This window comes from Natrix helvetica (genome assembly GCF_964273705.1).
Source record: "Natrix helvetica genome assembly, chromosome: 2".
NCBI lineage: Eukaryota > Metazoa > Chordata > Lepidosauria > Squamata > Natricidae > Natrix > Natrix helvetica.
In genome coordinates, this window is record NC_138552.1 from 91,425,082 (window position 1) to 91,441,477 (window position 16,396).

At 40.2% G+C, this 16,396-nt stretch overlaps 1 protein-coding gene and 1 long non-coding RNA gene across 2 annotated transcripts; both read right to left on the bottom strand.

Annotated features, from left to right (window-relative positions):
* Nucleotides 1-3,321: 3,321 nt before the first annotated feature.
* Nucleotides 3,322-7,872, bottom strand: TOPORS (TOP1 binding arginine/serine rich protein, E3 ubiquitin ligase). Its single transcript, XM_081944869.1, has 2 exons — nt 7,471-7,872; nt 3,322-6,062 (listed from the first exon to the last, which is right to left on the bottom strand). Exons 1-2 carry the CDS (start codon nt 7,546-7,548, stop codon nt 3,528-3,530), a joined length of 2,613 nt encoding a protein of 870 aa, XP_081800995.1. The 5' UTR covers nt 7,549-7,872; the 3' UTR covers nt 3,322-3,527.
* Nucleotides 7,873-13,849: 5,977 nt separating this feature from the next.
* LOC309388047 lies at nt 13,850-14,971 on the bottom strand. The gene is made up of 3 exons (XR_014174717.1): nt 14,819-14,971; nt 14,430-14,560; nt 13,850-14,197 (listed from the first exon to the last, which is right to left on the bottom strand). It is a non-coding gene; the product is annotated as an uncharacterized lncRNA (long non-coding RNA).
* Nucleotides 14,972-16,396: the final 1,425 nt, after the last annotated feature.

The window sequence follows — 16,396 nt, forward strand, 5'->3', positions numbered from 1 at the left end:
TACTTAAGTTATCCAAACTAAATGCATGGGCATAATATACGGTAATCTGAAGCAAAACTGTAGGCTGATTCTGCAGATGACAATATTCCCTGCTCTGTATTGCAAAAAGTCAGTTCCATGTCCATCTCTCTTTCTTCTCCAAAGAACCAACTTTCTGTATCTGTATGTTTTGGATAGTGGGAGGCTGTTTATTTCTGATTACTTAAATCGGTTCAGTCTGAAGAATAGAAATAAGAGTAAATGATATTGTATCCACACAGTAGCACACATTCAGATGTCATACTTTTTCCTGATCTAAATTAAAAGTTGCTTATATACTGCTATCAATGGATATACATTATACAGTATATACTAATGCATATGAGAAGTGGATTTTAGATACATACGGATAGGTGGGTAGGTAGGTAGATATGATAAAGATAGCTAGCTAGATAGGCGATAAATGATTGGATGGATGGATGGATGGCTAGATAGATAGATAGATATTGAACTGGCAGACCTAGCTTTTTTCTGACTTTTAGAGGTCATGGAGAAAGTGTAGGGGAATTTCCAGTAGTCTTCCCCTTTTAGGACTGGAGCTTCCAGTTTTCAGAAGGGGAAATCTAAAATATCATTTTTTTTGTCCCAGGAATCACAATCCACCCTATAATAACCAATATGCATTATTTCAAACCAGTATTTTTCACAGAGCATGGTGGTTCACATGGTTAGGATGCTGGGTTGGAGGTTAGCAAGCCTGCATTCAAGGCCTAAGTGTTGCTACATCACAGGGTGAGCTTCTGTCATTTGCTCCAGCTCCTTGACGGGACATGAAAGGTGCCCTCAAGGCCATACCCAAACAAAGGTGTTCTCACCTTTAATCATTTCAAACCCGGAAGTACCTTAAATGGTGTCCACAAACAGGACAGGAGTCTTTCTCAACCTCAGCAACTTTTAAGATTTCAGTTCCCAGAATTCCCCAGCCAGGATGGGGGAAACAGATCTTAAAAGTCATTGAGATTGAGAAACACTATTTTAAAGACTAGTCCGTGGAATTGACTTCCAGGTAGTACTTATTCATAGTTGTAACCTGGGCTGCTAAGGTACAATAGGGAATTGCTTGAAGGCAAAACTTATTTACAAAATATACATGGTGTTTATTTTTGTTCAGCATTGGGACAAACCTAAAAATATCAATGAATTTAATGGATTTCTATTTTTTATTTACAATTTCAATTTGTATATCTACCCACTTGCAAATGACTTGGGGGTAAGCTTAACAAAAGTTAAAAACAATAGACAGAACCAATTAAAACAAGAATAGAAACTGTTGTGTTGGAGAAAGGGAAATCGCAATAATTCAGCAGTTGGTTTATTAAAAAAAAGATTCAAAGTAGTTGGCTTACAAAAAAAATCACTCTTGAAGATTCTCTTAAAGGTAGGGAGGTTGGGACTCTTTAGACCAGAGGTGTCAAACTCAAGGCCCGGGGACTGGATCTGCCCTGCAGGGTGCTTAGATCTGGCCTGCGGGCCCATCCTGTAAAAGTGAAGGACCAGTCTGCAGTGCCTCTGCCAGTGAAAAGGGAGCTTGGGAGGGCTGCCTGTGGCCCTCGTGGACTCCGTTTTTGGCCGTGATGGCCTCCTACAACCCTCTGCCAGTGAAAAAGAAGCTCGGGGAGAGGGCTGCAGGAGGTCATCACAGCCAAAAACGGAGCCCGAGAGGGCCATCGTGGCTGAAGAGTGGCCAGCTCGATATTACTCAATGAGTGACATCGAGCTGGCCATGCCCATCCTAGCCACACACGCCCAGCTCCCCTCAGCTCAAATACAACACTGATGAGGCCCTCAATGAAATCGAGTTTGACGCCCCTGTTTTAGACTGTCGGCAGATGTAGGGAAATAGGGAAGAGAAATTGTGGTGTGGCAATAGAATGATCATGCATTGCCTAATTGCAATCATTTAATCAGTTAATCAATTCTCATGCTGATGTGTATCTCATTCTGCTTGACTTACCTTGAACAACTGTTTCCATGTATGTTATATAATAGTGATGGCTAACCTTTTTGTTGTTGTGTGCCAAACGTGTGCACCCATAATGCAGTGTGTGCAACCCTATGTGCCCTGACCCTGTGCATGCATGCATGCCCCCCCCCTGCATGCATCTCACACACACCCCGCCTATTTTTGGCTTCTTGATTGGTGCAGGAGGCCTTCCAGGCCCAAAATGGGGCACAGGGGCGCCGTGGGAGGCTCCAAAAAGCAATGCGACACCCCCGTTCATGCACCATCCCTGTGCATGCACGTGCACGTCCCCCACATGCACCCTGCCCCTCCACGCATGTGCGGCAGAGACCTGAACACCAGCTGGACGGCGGGAGGTGTGCGCTCATGCACAGTGGAGATGGGCTGGTGAGATGGCTGGTGTGCCTGCAGAGAGGGCTCTGCGTGCCACCTGTGGCACGCATGCCATAGGTTCGCCATCAGAGTTATATAATCAAAGACTAGCATTCATATTTATTAACACAATTAAACTCCTAATATCAAACAATTCAGATGAAAACCTGCAAACTGTTTTAAAATTCCATATTAAACATTGATTTGAAAATTTTTGCTAGCCTCATTCAACAGTGATTAAAGCTAAATAATAGTTAAAAGACAAACAGCGGTGGATGTAAGCATTCGTATTGACTCATCAGTACCTACATTACAATAACAGAGTTGTAAATGAGCCTCAAATATAAGATCTAGCAAGAGCATTAAGCCTATAACATATGCAAAAAAAGCAACCAATGACAAGTCTTACATCCACAGGAGGTGCAGAGTGACATGAAAACAACCAATGACAATCTTATGCCTACTGGAAGTATACATTGTAAAAAAATGAATCCCAATTTAATCTACTTGTTATACTTTAGTAGGAATAAGTCTTATGAAGTTTTTAATTGGGGGACTTAAGGTAGAACAACACTAATCCAATAAAGGCCAACCACGTCCTTCTGATTATGTTTATCTGGATAAATGGTAATGGATCACATCTTAACCCAAATGAGAAACATTAGCCTATTGATAATTGGTTGCTCATACATTACTTTTAACAGATCAGCCATGGGTTTAGCTTTTAAACTAAAATAAGCATATAATTAAAATTGAACCAAATCTGATTAAGGCGAGTCTTTTGGGAAGATTTTTATCATGATACTGAATTGATCTACACCGTCACTTTTAATGAATAGTTAGAGAGTGAAGCCCATACTTTTCTTGCATTGAAAATGTAACCTAGTCAGATAATGAAACAAGCCAAAAACCAAACTCAGAAAGCACAAGGGACTCCAAGGTCACATTTTCTTTTATCTATTTATTTATTTAATAAAATTTATTTCATAAAACAAGTTATTTTTTTTCTTTCTTTAAATTAAAAACAATAGCAAACAAGTAATTATTAAAAACATTAAAAACTAAAAAAAAAAAAACTATGTCTACCTCTACATCTAAGGCTTAACCTATCTAAGAGGGGGAAAAAATCTATTTAAAAAAAAGTTTTTAAAAATTACACATCTTGCTCTGGTGACTGTAGCTGGCAGTGTGAATTGCCATTTATCATTTGTGCCAGACGTAGAAACAAAGATGATCTCTTAGTTGGCAACTGGTTGAAAATTTTAGATTCTGTAATGCCATTCTCTCTATCGCTATCACTGTCAATTGTAATCACAACAGAAGGTAATGCAGAGGAATTGGCCAGATTGGTAGACTTAATTCTTTTTGGTTTCTTTTTGTCATACTTTGATGTACACACCCCTTCATAAATGATTTCCACACTTGGGCTTCTTGACCGCTTCTTTTTCTTTTTGTGCTGAGTCTCTGTTTGAGATTGTCTGTCTACAACGCTGGTGACTTTTGCACAAATGGTTGGATCCTTCGGTAAGGATTTCTTTAGAGCATTGCTTTCTCTTACCGAAGAGGCTTCCTCGCTACCTCTCTGGCTGCTCTCCAAGTGACGGGTTTTGTATTTCCTTTTCCCACCTGGCTTTTCCGAACGTCCTCTATCCGGATGCCTGGAAGTTCTTGATCTGCTGCTAGATGGGCTTCTTGATCTGCTGCTAGATCGGCTGCTAAATCGACTTCTTGACCGGTTTCTCGATCTGTGTCTTTCATAACTTCTGACTGAGTTTGGATTGTATAAAGCATATTCACCTCTTCTTTTGCTTTTGGGGTAATCATCTCTCAAATAATAATCCGTGTCTTTAATCCTGGAAGTTCCACTATAGTCTCTGCTTTGAGATCGTGACCAGCTTAAATCTCTCAATTCAGTGCTTTCACTACTTAGAGAAAGAGATCGGGAGGTACTCTTTTCTCGGGTTGATCTCCTTTTATTCTTTTTGTGCTTATGTCTACTGCCGTCTCTTTTCTTTTTTCTTTTTTCCCTACTGCGATGCTTCCTCTTCCTTTTCGAACTGTGATGCTCTCTGTCAGAATGCTGCACATGCGATTCGGGTTTCCTTCTTTTTGATGAATTGTATCCATGACAGGCTTCCTTTGAAGAAAAGCTTTGCAACAAAGATGCTCCTCTGAATTTAGTCTCATCTTTTTCGCTCCTCTTCGGTTTTCTTTTTTCATTGGCGAGATACTCATTAATCTTATTAGCAATACCATCTCTGGATCCAGCAGAAGATGGCGAAGCAGATCTACTAACATCTGTCGGGCTAAAGCTACAGAACTGGATAGGCTGCACTTTATCTGTATCTTCCTTTTTCCCATCATCAGCTGAAAGTTCAGAGTCTGAGGATAGCTGAACAAGCTCGGGGGTTCTCTCAGCTAATGGTTTAACATAGTCCACAATTACACAATTGTCCGATGAATCACAACTGTCACCATTCACCTCTATATTTGCTTGTTGTGGTATCTGCAACCCTGTTCGATTTCCAGCAGGGTCTTCATCAGAGCTTTCCGAAGTGTTTAATGCAGTTGATGGAGATGCCTGCACTTGCTCTGGGTTAGAATAGGAGGGGCCGGGGGTTTCGTCATCCCAGGGTGCCTGGCCTGTTTCAGTTCTGAAAGCATTGCAATCGGGTGCCTGGGTTTCAGTTTCATCGGGTGATATTGTAATAATTGAAGATTCAGATGCACTTCCTTCTTCTCGTGATGGAGCCGGACAATCATAATTTGCATGCTCATCGTACGCTTCAATATTAAAGGGACATCTGGCAAAATTTATAAATTCGTGTAAGAAATGCTCTGTGCTTTGCAGTAAGAAAGGCTGTAGTTCGTTGGCAAATGCCTGGCTTTCCAGGTCAAACTTAATCAAATTGTTCATTATTACATGCTGAACTATATTAATGAGCGATCCATGAATTCCAAACAGGACCGTGAGTTCACGTTTTAGCCATGGTACCAGCCTATGGAGGCAGGCAGGATTCCGGCGGAAAAATTCAGCCGATATGTCCCTATAACGCCCTCCATCTTCAATGCTTCTCACACGTGTGCCAGAACGATACAGAGCTTTTCGAAAGCTAATCATCTCTTGCTCTTGAATGTGCCGCATAAATCTACCTTCCAAACTAGCTTGTCGCCTTGATGCAAGCCGTCTGATCATCTGATGCATTTCTGCATCTCTCTGCCTTGTTGTCTGAGTTGATAACCCTTCAAACAAGATCCCACAATTTGGGGAAGCCATTGTCCTTCGAGAAGCGGAAGACCTCTGGGAATTAACACTTGCAGGATGTTCTCCTGTTAACGTAGTTCGGTAACGGAATCGCCTCCCATTAGGATTAGCAAAAGATTCCATTTCTGAAGGCCTCACAGAATGCACCTTGTAGTCATCTGCAGATCTCATGCTGTGCACGATGGAATGAAAGGGCTGTTTACAGAGTGGACATTCTGCTTTGTTTTTGGACCACTCCAACACACACCGGTAGCAGAACCTGTGCCAGCAGCGATCCAAGTAGGCCACATTTTCAAACAAGTCCAGGCAGATCGGGCACTTAGAATCTGGAGATATTTCCTCTGGCATTGTCTGATGCAGCCTGTTGATGCCAGATAGGAGTGAATTATCTTTTGGGAAAATATCAGCCAGGGGTATCAAGCCCTGAAAATGGAAAAGAAATACAATAATCAATGTAAGCGTGGCATGAGTTATACTGTATGTTTGTATTGAAAACTACAATGTAAAAATATCACAAATTTATCAGATTAAATTTGTTTCCTGCAAGGCTAAGTTATTTCATTCCTCATTCAGAGATATATTCTCCACTTCTAGATCAGATGGCCCCACACTGTTGTTGTTTAGAAGAAGCACAACAACATTTTGTTAATCTTGGGTAACCAAAGTAAGATTCCTTGCTACCTTGTGCCTGGCTTGTTTTAGCTTTACTTTTTATGTTTTACTAACTTTACTGAAATTTGTGTGAGCCATGTGAGCTGCCCAAAATCTTTGAGCTGTGGGTAGCATACAAGTTCAATAACCATTTATCAATTGTTCTTTGTAACTCATGATTAATTATTGTAACTATGATATATGAACTATGACCTATTGGTTGCTGTTTATATTGTGAGCTTATGCACTGGACACAAATTTCTTGGACACTTGGCCAATAAATAATTCCATTCTAATCTAGTCTATTTTAATCAGCAATGAGAAATCTGGGAAAGGATATGGCTGTCTGCATTAAAACCCTCAAAAAGCAGATATGGTATAGAATACTAAAAGAGCTTCCTGAATCCTCGGAATCAGAAGAAGATTGATTTTTGTCTCCCATCACTATGAGATGCCTAAAAGGGCCAAAGGCTGGCCAAATCTTCAGAGCAACGGTGCCTCTAAATCAGAAGAAGAGTCACTTGCGTCTCCCTTCACTATGAGATGCCCAAAAGAGCCAAAGTCTGAGCAATCTTCAAGGCCTCTAAGTCTGAAAAGCCACTTGTGTCTCTCTTCGCTATGAGATGCCCCAAAGAGTCAAAGGCTGGGCAATCTACAAGGCCTCTAAGTCAGAAGAGCCACTTGCATCTCCTTTCAATATGAGATGCCTAAAAGAGATAAAGCCTGGGCCGTCTTCAAGGCAACGATGTCCCTAAGTCAGAAGAAGAGCCACTTGTGTCTCCCTTCACTATGAGATGCCTAAAAGAGCCGAAGCCTGGCAATCCTCAAAGCAACAGTGCCTCCGAGATTACCCAAACCGCCCTTCTTCGCCATTACGAAGAAGAACTGAAGATGGGAATATGAGGGGCTGCTATTTAAGCATCCCGGCAGCCAATCAACGGCCACAAAGGGACCCCGACTTCGATTTGCCATTATCTATGGGGACGGGGGAGGGGCGGGAGAGAGATTCAAAAGTCCCGTTGGCCGAGACCGTTAAAAACAAGTCTCGGGGGCATGAAGACCCTCAGCCAAGGGCAGAGACGGACGACCTCGCTGGGCTCTCCCCTCCTCAAGGGAAAAGTGCCCGGAAGATCCAGAGTTTTGCCGGGCGCCCGCCTCCCAAAAGAAGCCCCTTACATACCGGTTTGGGCCGTTGGTGCCAGCGGCGACGGCCGTTGGCGCCGGCGGCTCGGCTCCGTCGCTCTCGGGGGTCACACATGGACGGCTGCACAACCGAAGACAGCTGATGAGAAGGCTGCCGCCACTGCGGCTGCGGCTGCTGCTTTGGGTTGCTTCCCCGTCCTTTCCAAACCGGATGCACAATCCAAGTGGCAGGCAGGGGGAGGAGTCACTTTCCGGGTTAGAAGGGAAAAGGGAGCTGGGGCTAATTTAAAAAAAAGATTTTTTTTAAAAAAATTACATTTGTTTTTCAACAGCAGCCCAAAGACTCTTCGCTTGGGGGTGTCACGCTCTCTTTCCTTTGCTAGTTAAAACGAAAACGGTTCAATTCAGGCTTCCTTGGCCGCGCTAAAACTTGTACAGCTCCAGGACTTCAACTTCCAGAAGCCTCAGCGGTGGCCTCAAAGAATCTCGGGAGTTATAGTTCAAAAGTTTGTTGCTGTTGTAATGTGTAAGGCGATGTGTGTCTGTCTGCATCGGCAGGTCCACATTCCTCGCAAAAGAAGGAAAAAGCCACGTTCCCAATCATTTTTTAAACCCATAATTAGCAATATATCAGTCAAAACGAACATCAAAGGAAAAAGTAAGGCTCTTGACGGCACTTGACTTGTTCATATTCATGAGAAAAACTCGGTCAAAACTGGAGCTCAAGACAGAAGCTGTCCACTTCCCTTCCTAATTATTATTAAATACATATGGTATCCGATTCCCAGCAGCTTTGGGCGGTTTACAAACTCTTAAAAACTGATCCAAACAGGAAAACAACACAAATGAAAACAAACGAAAAAGAAAGATGGGAAAGATATCTAACCGGGAAAGGGGGGGGCGAAAAAGAAAAGGGCTTCAATCATATTTGCCAAATGCATAGGGAAGGTTGTTCTCTCTGATGAAACTTGGAAATTGTTCATTTCTATTTCCCTAAGGAAGTTTTTGTCCGTAGAGGTGTGTGTGTGTGTGTGTGTGTGTGTATTGGGGGGGGGCGGGGGAGAGACCCGCACTGCCAATCACCAAGGCTTTTTTGGAAGAGGCTCCTCTCCCACCGATTAATATCAGATTATCAAAGATTTCAAGAGATTTCCACCCCTGCAATGAGTTTTGATAGTATGGTAACCAGGGGTGATTCTACACACCTATTCAAAACTAAATTGCAGAGGATCCGGCTAGCTTAAAATCCTTGATGTTCTTGGCAAGGAAGGGAAGGGGAAGGATGAAATCGCGGAGGACGGAATCAAAACAAGGAAGAGCGACATATTTTTGCTGGAGACCGAGGCCGGACATTTGTCCCTGCAGTTCGGAAGAATCGAAGAGACCGTCCCACCGTCTAATTTCAGGGGATTCCTGGGAATTTCCCTTCCCGGAGAGGAGGGGGGAGAAAGAGGAGGAAGAGGGTTTGACTCCCTTAATAAAAATGGCTCTCCCGCCTTCCTTTTCCTGCCGCTCTGCGAACATCACTTCCGGAGCGAGGCGAGGGTGGAGCGCGAACGGGAAAAGCTGGGAATGGCGCTGGTAAACTGGCGAACTCTGGAATGGTTCTACTCGCTGGTAAGGCGGTGTTGCTTTCTTTGCCTCCCGCCCACCCGGTCATTTCTTTTGTTGTTTGAGGAAGCGGGACACACGGCCACTCCCTACAAAGAAATCCAGAGGCCGATTTACGGGCTCAATTCAAAACCAAGTAGCGGGGGGGGGGGATAGGCCCCATGGGGGGCAACTCCCTCTCACCCCGTGTCTCGGAGGAACGGGCCTGGACTCCCCCCACATATTTGCCATTCCCTTAAAAGCCATTCCCTCCATGCTGGCTGAAGCTAAGCTTCTCTCTTCAGTGTCGCTTCTCTTTCTTTCAGTCTCCAGATTGTAGACACTTTTTAAATAAAGAGATTCGCCCAATGCGAGAGACCCCCGTGTGGTTATTTTGTTCTCTCAATTGTTATTAACATTTTAAAAGGTAATATTGGTACTTTTAAGATGGCAGTCTAGGCTTTTTTTTTTAACCTTCAGAAAATCCGTTTTTTTTCTTGTTACCAAGGCCATTTTTTTGGTGGGTGAGACTTGCTTTTTCAGCAACTTCAGGAAGCCCTCCACTTATATCAGTTCATTTAGTGACCATTTATAGTTACAATATCACAGAAAAAAAGCGACTTATGACCATTTTTCACCTTTATACAACTGTTGCAGCATCCCCATGGTCATGTGATCAAAATTCAAACAATTGGCAACACATTTATGACAGTTGCAGTGTTTTTGTGATCGTTTGTGACTTTCTGACAATCTCAATCGGAAAACCAGATTCACTTAACAAGCATGTATCTAACGTCATGACTCACTTAACAACTGTGGCAAGAAAGATCGTAAAAATTGGGTAAAACCTATCAAGGGTCTCACTTAGAAACCGAAGTTTTGGGGTTAACTGTGGTCATAAGTTGCGGGCTACTTGTATTTAGACTTCTTTCAAAAATTTCCAGAAGCCTAGATTTATATGAAAATATATATATGCATTCTGAAAGTTCAGGAATATACTCACAAGTTTTAAGAAACATATAAACCTAACTGGGAAAGACTTTTTTCCTCGTCTTTGATTTCGGGCATCTGCTTGCAGTTTTCCTGTCAATATTTCAGAGGTAGTTTGCCATGGCTTTCTTTGTAGGGTTGCTAGAAAAATGAGTGGCCTAAAATCACCCAGCAGTGTTCAATGCCAAGGCAGGACTAGAACTCCTAGTCTCCTGATTTCTAGACCGGTGCCTTAACCACTAGACCAGTGGTTCTCAACCTGTGGGTCGGGAAACACATATCTTTGATGGTCTTAGGAACCGAGACACCATTTTTATGGTTGGGGGTCACCACAATATGTGGAACTGTATTAAAGGGTCGCTGCATTGGGAAGGTTGAGAACCACTGCACTAGACCAAACTGGCTCCAATTCTGGCTTACTGGGATTTAAGTTAGGCCATTATGTACTGTAAACTATGCATTAAAATTTAGCAAATTAAATGCAAAAAGCAAATATGGTTTATTCAAGAAAAGTGGTTAACATAAAACTTATTTTCACACAGTAATCACTTTGGTTTTGGGGTGAAGGTATTGGACTAGGATGGGGAGAGTCAAGTTTTGATTCATTCTCAGCAATGGAATTTCACAATATGTCTTAAGGCCAGCCATACTCTCAATCTAACAGGGATAAAATAGAGACACTAATGGAAATTCTTGAACTCCTGTGGAAAAGGCAGAATGAACATTTAAAATAAATAGTAGCAGTATAGTACATAAGCATGGTCTTAGTAAGACACCCATCTCGTATGACTTTCTTCAGCCCCTGGCTTCTTGTAGGTAAGCTGTGGTGGGGATAAAACAAGTATAAAACAAGGCTTGACATATCAAATATAAATTCATATTAAGGATATTTTGTTCTTTTCTTTCACAGATTCTTCTTGCTATTGTATTGCTTTCATGGGGCTACGTCATTTACGCAACTCGAATAGCAGCCAAATGGCACTTAAAGGAGATGTATCCCATACAAGCCCAGAATATTTAAGACACCTTCAGAGTGAAATACCACAGAAATACAAGCACATTCTATAATTCTATAAATAATAATCTGCAAAAACTTGTATTCCAAACTAGAGTGGCTAAGCTGCAGGAGTATTGAAGCTTCAGAAATAGATTTAGTGTTGTAATACTTAACACTAATAATGTATAATTGAGAAAAATCGGGAAAATATCCTTGAATATCTTATTTTTTTAAAAGAGAAATGTACTGTTCAGGCTGGAGCACAGTATTGCAGGCAGTCTACAAACCCAGATTACAGAATGCAGCAGTCTTCTGAATGAATAAATGATCTATATTCCAGAGCTGATATGGAAAGTCAGCCTTATGAAAGACATTAAGAAACTGATCAAGAAGCCAGTTTGGCAGCAGATCAAGAAGTCGACCTAACAGTAGATCAGGAACTTCCAGGCGTCCTGATAGAGGACATTCTGCAAAGATATACGGGGAAAGGAAATATAAAAGGCAATTACTAGGAAAGGACCCACAGAGTTAACCAAGAAACCTCTTCTACAAGAGAAAGCAATGCTCTAAAGACATCCTTACCAAAGCATTAGGCCATTTGTGGAAAAGCTGCTAGCAATGCAGACAGGCTCTCCCATTAATATTGAACAACATATAATAATGCATAATTTAATGTTTGATCTAGAAAGCCAGGCATGTGCTAATTACAGCTTTTCTTATTTCAAAGTAAGGAACACTTATATGAGTTTATCAACTTTGCTAGATGCCCTTTTACATGCATATGATGAGCATGCAAATTATGACTGTCCAGCTCCAGCAGATAAAGAAGGAAGTAACTCTGAGTCTTTTATTACTACCATATCTCCTGATGAAACTGAAACCCAAGTACCTGAACGTAATGCTTTCAGGCACCCTGGGATGATGAAATGCCAGGCCCATCTTATTCCAATTTAGAGCAAATTCATGCTTCTCCATCTACTGTTTTAGACACTTCTGGAAGTTCTGGTGAAAACCCTTCTGCAAACAACAGTTGCAGATGTCAGGACAAGCAAAAATAGAAGTGAATGATGACAACTGTGCTTTTGACAACTGTGTTATTGTTGACTATGTAAAACCATTACGAGGTAAAGACTCAGTGACGAGGACAGCCATACATCTGGATCCTGATGGCCGGCAACCCTGTGGCAGGCCCAGGAAAAGGGGGATGGATTGCATCAAAGAGGACATGAAATATGTGGGTGTTGCCCCTAAAGATGCGCTGGATCGAGCCAAATGGAGAAGACCCTGCCATACTGCGGGAGTAGCACTAGAAGAAAGAGCAACCTACCCAACTGTGCAGCTTTAGTGCCACAGATGTTAGTAGATCTGCATCACCATTCTCTGCTGGTTCCAGAGATGGTGCTGCCAATCATAAGAACAATGAATGTCTCTCCTCAGTGAGAAAAGAAAATCTAAGAGCAGGGGAAAAGATGAAGATAAATTAAGAGAAGTATCTTAAATAAATATGTTTTTTTGTTAAATATTCTTAGAAACCTTATTTTTCCTCTCTGTTACAAGTTTTTGCTTTGTATGTTAACCAATATTTTAGGTGTCTTTGTGCATTTTATTTACTTTATATAGTTGGATGAAAAGGCCTTAGTTTTTATAGTTTTTTTAAATGTTTTAATAGTTATTGTTTACTATTGTTTCTAACTTTGTTATAAGGCATAATGAATAATTCATTTTATGAAATAAATTAATTAAAATATGACCTTGAAGTCCTTGGTGCTTTCTAAGTTTGGTTGTTTGCTTGTTTCATTATCTGACTAGATAACATCTTCAGTTTTAGAAAGGCATGGGCTTTGTTCTCTATTTATATCGTCAATTCATTAAACAATGACAGTGCAGATCAATCCTATATCATGATATAACCTTCCCCAAAGATTTTTTAAAAACTTGCCCTGATCAGATTTGGTTTAGTTTTTGTTATATGCTTATTTTAGTTTAAAAGCTAAACCAAGAACTGATTTGTTAAAAGTAAATGTATGCACAAAATATCATATTTCTCATTTGGGTTAAGATGTGATACATTACCATTTATCCAGATAAAATAATTGATACCACAAGGGTATGGTTGGTCTTTACTAGATTAGTGTTGTACTATGTAGGTTCCCCCAACTAAAAACTTCATATTCTTACTAAGTCATGAACTGCCATTCATTTCTTTTAATGCTACAGCCTTATGACTGAATACCTGGTTTTCTAAGAAGACATCAATACAATGAGACTGGCCAGTTTCCTTATCAAATAATCATTGTCTGCTATACTTCTAGTTGTGATAATTTACCCTCTTGTGCTTGTTAGTGAATAGCATTATTTTGGTATTGTCGTTATCATTAATCTGCAACAAGAGATTGACACAGGAGGTAGCAAGAGCATATACCACTTCCTAAATCTATAGGTAGATTTTGTTTGGCTTCTGCCTTGTGCAGCAAACATTCAGTTATGACAGCAATGAAAAAGTGCGACCAATCCTGTCATTTACAATGTTCGCAGGTCTGTAAAACAAAGGAAAGCCAAAATAAGATCTTAAGCACAATCACCATTTCAATTAGCAACCCCCCTCATTTAATAACTAAGTTATCTGTCCAATTGTGATTGTTAAATGAGGACAGGGCTTTTAGAATTATCCACCATCTGCATAAAACAGTCAACATTTGTGGAAAATAATATAAATAAGCACCAAGGGTATTAATATAGAAGTTGAACAATAATGGAGCCAGGATGCATCCTTGCCTAGTCCCAAAAATTTGGATTTTTTTAAGCAGGTGCCCATGGCTACTTCAGTGAACCCCAAAATATGTGTACATATTTTGACATCAAGAGAAGTAGATGTGTAGATCATAATTTATGCCCACATTTTTAAAAAATCAGGTTAAATGTAGATCAAGGATCAATTAATGTTGGTTATAAACCTAGATTAGTTTTGGAGTTTCCCTGCCCAGTAAAGGCTAAAACACAATGCCCTGGCGAAAAGTCAAATTGTTGCCCTGCAATAAAGGTATTTTACATACAACTAACTGGTTATACTTACAGATTTATTGGTCAGTGGTTTGGGGACAACTTTTTGGTGTTTTGCAGATATTATTGACACTTCCATTGAATCTATTAGTACTGATTAAATAGCTGGCCTTGGATTTTATAGAAGCTGCAGATGAAATTAGACAAGTAAATTCAAAATATTAAAGATTGGCTATCAAGCACTCAAAAAACAATTATTTTAATTAATATAAATAAAGTGCCACGAAAAAAAATAAAGCTACACTTTAATTTGGATAAATTATTAAGTAAAATTAAATATTCCTTTAAAAATGTACCAAGTAAGATAACTTTGGCTTTCAACAATAAATTGTAGAATGGATATATTTAATGAAACATACCAGTATGATGCAGATTTTTCTTCAGAATAGCATCAAATAACTTGAACATCTGTTTAACTTCAAATTCTCACTGGATACTATATACATTTTTGCCAATCCTTCCATAGATATCCAGGCATTTATTTCTGTACCTTTAAAAGCATTGCATAAGAGAGTAACTTTTAACTTGAAAACCAACTCAAACTTTCTTGCGCAAAGTATTTAGTTATTTATCCGTAATAATGACTCTTTGGGCTTGCAGTAATCCTTCTAGCCTTACTCTTCTGAAACGTATTGAAATAAGCAGTAAAATGGAAAAATGGAAAATTCTTTTTTAAAAACTATTCAAAGTTATTTTCTCAGTTATGTTAATAGAACTGAGTATCAGATGTTCACAGCTGTTTTGTTACCTTTATCTGTATTTCTGAAGCTTCAATAATACTCCTGAGCTCAAACACTCCAGTTGGGAATTCATGTTTTTGCAGATTATTATTTATGGTGTTATAGAATGTCTTTGTATATCTGTGGTATTCCGATCTGGAGATGTCTCAAATACTCTGGGCTTATATGGCATACATCTCCTTCAATTGCCATTTGGCTGCTATTCGGGTTGCATAAATGACATAGCACCACGAAAGCAATACAATAGCAAGAAGAATCTGTGAAAGAAAAGAACAAAATATCCTTAATATGAATTTACATTTGATATGTCAAGCCTCTCTTTATACTTGTTTTATCCCCACCAACAAAATCAGATCTATAGCTTAAGAAGCCAGGGACTGAAGAGGGTCATATAAGATGGGTGTCTTACTAAGACCATGCTTATGTACTATAGTGCTACTATTTTTTAAATGTTTATTCTGCCTTTTCCACAGGAGTTCAAGAGTTTCCATGAGTGTCTCTATTTTATCCCTGATAGGTTGAGAGTATGGCTGTGAAAATCCATAGCTGAGAATGAAACAGAACTTGACTCTTCCCATCCTACCTAGTCCAATACCTTCACCCCAACACCATAGTGATTACTGTGTGAAAATAAGTTTTACGTTAACTACTTTTCTTGAATAAATCATAGTTTGCTTTTTGCATTTAATTTGCTAAATTATAAAGCATAGTTTACATTACATAATGGCCTAATTTAAATCCCAGTAAGCCAGAAGAGGAGCCAGTTTGGTCTAGTGGTTAAGGCACCGGTCTAGAAATCAGGAGACTAGGAGTTCTAGTCCTGCCTTAAGCATGGAGCGCAGCTGGGTGATTTTAGGCCACTCACTTTTCTAGCAGCCCTACAAAGAAAGCCATGACAAACTACCTCTGAAATATTGACAGGAAAACTGCAGATGCCCAGAATCAATGACGGGAAAAAAAGTCTTGCCAGAAAAAGGGCAGGAACTCCAGACAGTTGTCAAGAATCAAAGGCAGAAAAAAAGCCAAATTGTAATCATACTGAGGGTTAAAATAATAGGTAAACGTGGTTTAACAAGAAAGCCAAAAAGTACATGCCTTTTTCAGATGCTTGCGGTAAGATTAGAACAAAGCTCACAAGTCTTTTCACCTAACGTTATTTTGTTTCTCTCAGGAATTTATATTTTTTACAATTCAGTTTGAAAGGATGGACAGGCTTTTTAATGATTGTAAGTGTTGGCTAGCAGGGATTCAGAAAAACGTGTGGATTAAATATCAAATCCTCCAGAGATTTACCGATAAACACATATATAAAATGTGCCCACCCTAAAGAAAGAGACAGTGCTAGTGCTGTTTCAAACAGGAGGTCATCTGGGTGATCTTGGGCAAGTAATCCTTTCAGCCCTAGGAAGGAGAAACCAGCCAGCTGTTTTGAAAATGTTGCCATGTAAACCACAGCGAGTTCTCCAGGCAGTTGCCAGGCATGCAAATGGCTTGAAGAAACAACATTATTAGAAAGGACTAAATCAAAGCCCATATTTGTTTAAACTTAACTAAAGCCTAGCCTTTGATTAAAGTTGGAGAGAAAA

Excerpts from the sequence above, each read along its gene's own strand:
- TOPORS (XM_081944869.1), bottom strand. The coding sequence starts at position 7,548 with ATGTGTGACCCCCGAGAGCGACGGAGCCGAGCCGCCGGCGCCAACGGC. Across the intron at positions 6,063-7,470 it reads GGCACCAACGGCCCAAACCG|GGCTTGATACCCCTGGCTGA; the intron begins GTATGTAAGGGG and ends TTCCATTTTCAG.